This window comes from Haplochromis burtoni, unplaced genomic scaffold (genome assembly GCF_018398535.1).
Source record: "Haplochromis burtoni strain Fernald_Lab_line unplaced genomic scaffold, NCSU_Asbu1 Contig_279, whole genome shotgun sequence".
Lineage (NCBI taxonomy): Eukaryota > Metazoa > Chordata > Actinopteri > Cichliformes > Cichlidae > Haplochromis > Haplochromis burtoni.
In genome coordinates, this window is record NW_024582640.1 from 568,863 (window position 1) to 570,071 (window position 1,209).

The 1,209-nt window shown below is 41.9% G+C and overlaps 1 protein-coding gene across 1 annotated transcript in view; it reads left to right on the forward strand.

Annotated features, from left to right (window-relative positions):
• chrnb1l (cholinergic receptor, nicotinic, beta 1 (muscle) like) overlaps positions 1–1,203 on the forward strand; it is a 16,885-nt gene extending 15,682 nt beyond the window's left edge. Inside the window, exons 10-11 of the mRNA XM_005940217.2 lie at positions 476–614; positions 764–1,203. Of these exons, the coding sequence (XP_005940279.2) occupies positions 476–614; positions 764–904 (280 nt within the window). The 3' untranslated portion in view covers positions 905–1,203. The remainder of the gene's footprint in view (positions 1–475; positions 615–763) is intronic.
• The last annotated feature ends 6 nt before the right edge of the window (positions 1,204–1,209 follow it).

Below are 1,209 nucleotides of genomic sequence, written 5' to 3' on the forward strand. Positions count from 1 at the left end.
CGTTTGCTGTCGCATTTTATTTGTAGTGTGAACGAGCAGACAAAAAAATCGGATTTGATCAAAAAATCGGAATTGAGCATTAAGACCTGCAGTGTGAACGTAGCCTAAGACAGTGTGAAGGGTCAAAAAAAGCTCTAGCTGCTACACATTAGCGTGTTAGCATTGTCAGTGTGCGCATGTTAGCATAAACTAGCAAACACGAAGGCAACTACGAGCATGACTGCAGACTCTTAGTATTGCTTTTTAAGCTGCATAACATATAGCATATAAAAGCTAGTTAAAGATCTTGAAATGGACATGTGTTTCCTTGAGAAATAAAATGATTATTGTCTCATCTTTCAATAATAAAGTCTTCTAAAGGAGAAGTTCCTGTGGGGGTTATGAGAAAAGGTCCACAAAATTGCAGTGACTTTACTTTTATTCATTTTTGTTTTTTGCATCTTCTTTGCTGACGTTCTCCCTCTCTGTGTTTCAGGTGTGAGAGCACAGTGCAGCTCCAGAGAGTCCCCAACACTGACAGTTTCTGTCTGATCCTCCCTCCCAATCTGAAGTCAGCCATCGCTGCTGTGACATACATGGCCGAGCAGCTGAAGAAGCAGGACACGGATGACTCGGTGAGTGTCAAGCAGCTTGTTATTCACTCTGCCTACAGTTCCTGAGTACAGATTGTTCCAGACATGCCCTAGCGATGTTCTTGTGTCATTACCTACTTACGGTACATTGCTGACTCAGTTTTGTGTCTGCGTGTGTGCGTTCTCTGCAGCTGACAGGAGACTGGCAGTTCATCGCCCTGGTGGTGGACCGTCTCTTCTTGTGGTTGTTTGTCATCATCACCACCCTGGGAACTCTGGCTATGTTCCTGGATGCCAGTTTCAATTACACACCTGACAACCCCTTCCCATAGTGGATTCCATATGCACAGCAGCTGGAGTTTGATTCATTGTTGCCACTTTACTTCTACTTCTTGTTGGTGCTTTCCGAGATCCCCAGATCTGACTTTCCATAATATCTATTCCATAGGTGTGTGGTCAGCCTCTGAAATGCTTTGTAATTAACTTAACAAGTAGAAGCATGCCTGTGATTTCATGCCACAGAAATCGTGTAAAACAGTGATTTCTCTAAATGATCCAAATAACTATATAACAATGTGTGATCGTTTTTTTCATTTTTTTTAGTCTAACACTTGAAATACTTGTTTGTTTGGTTTTT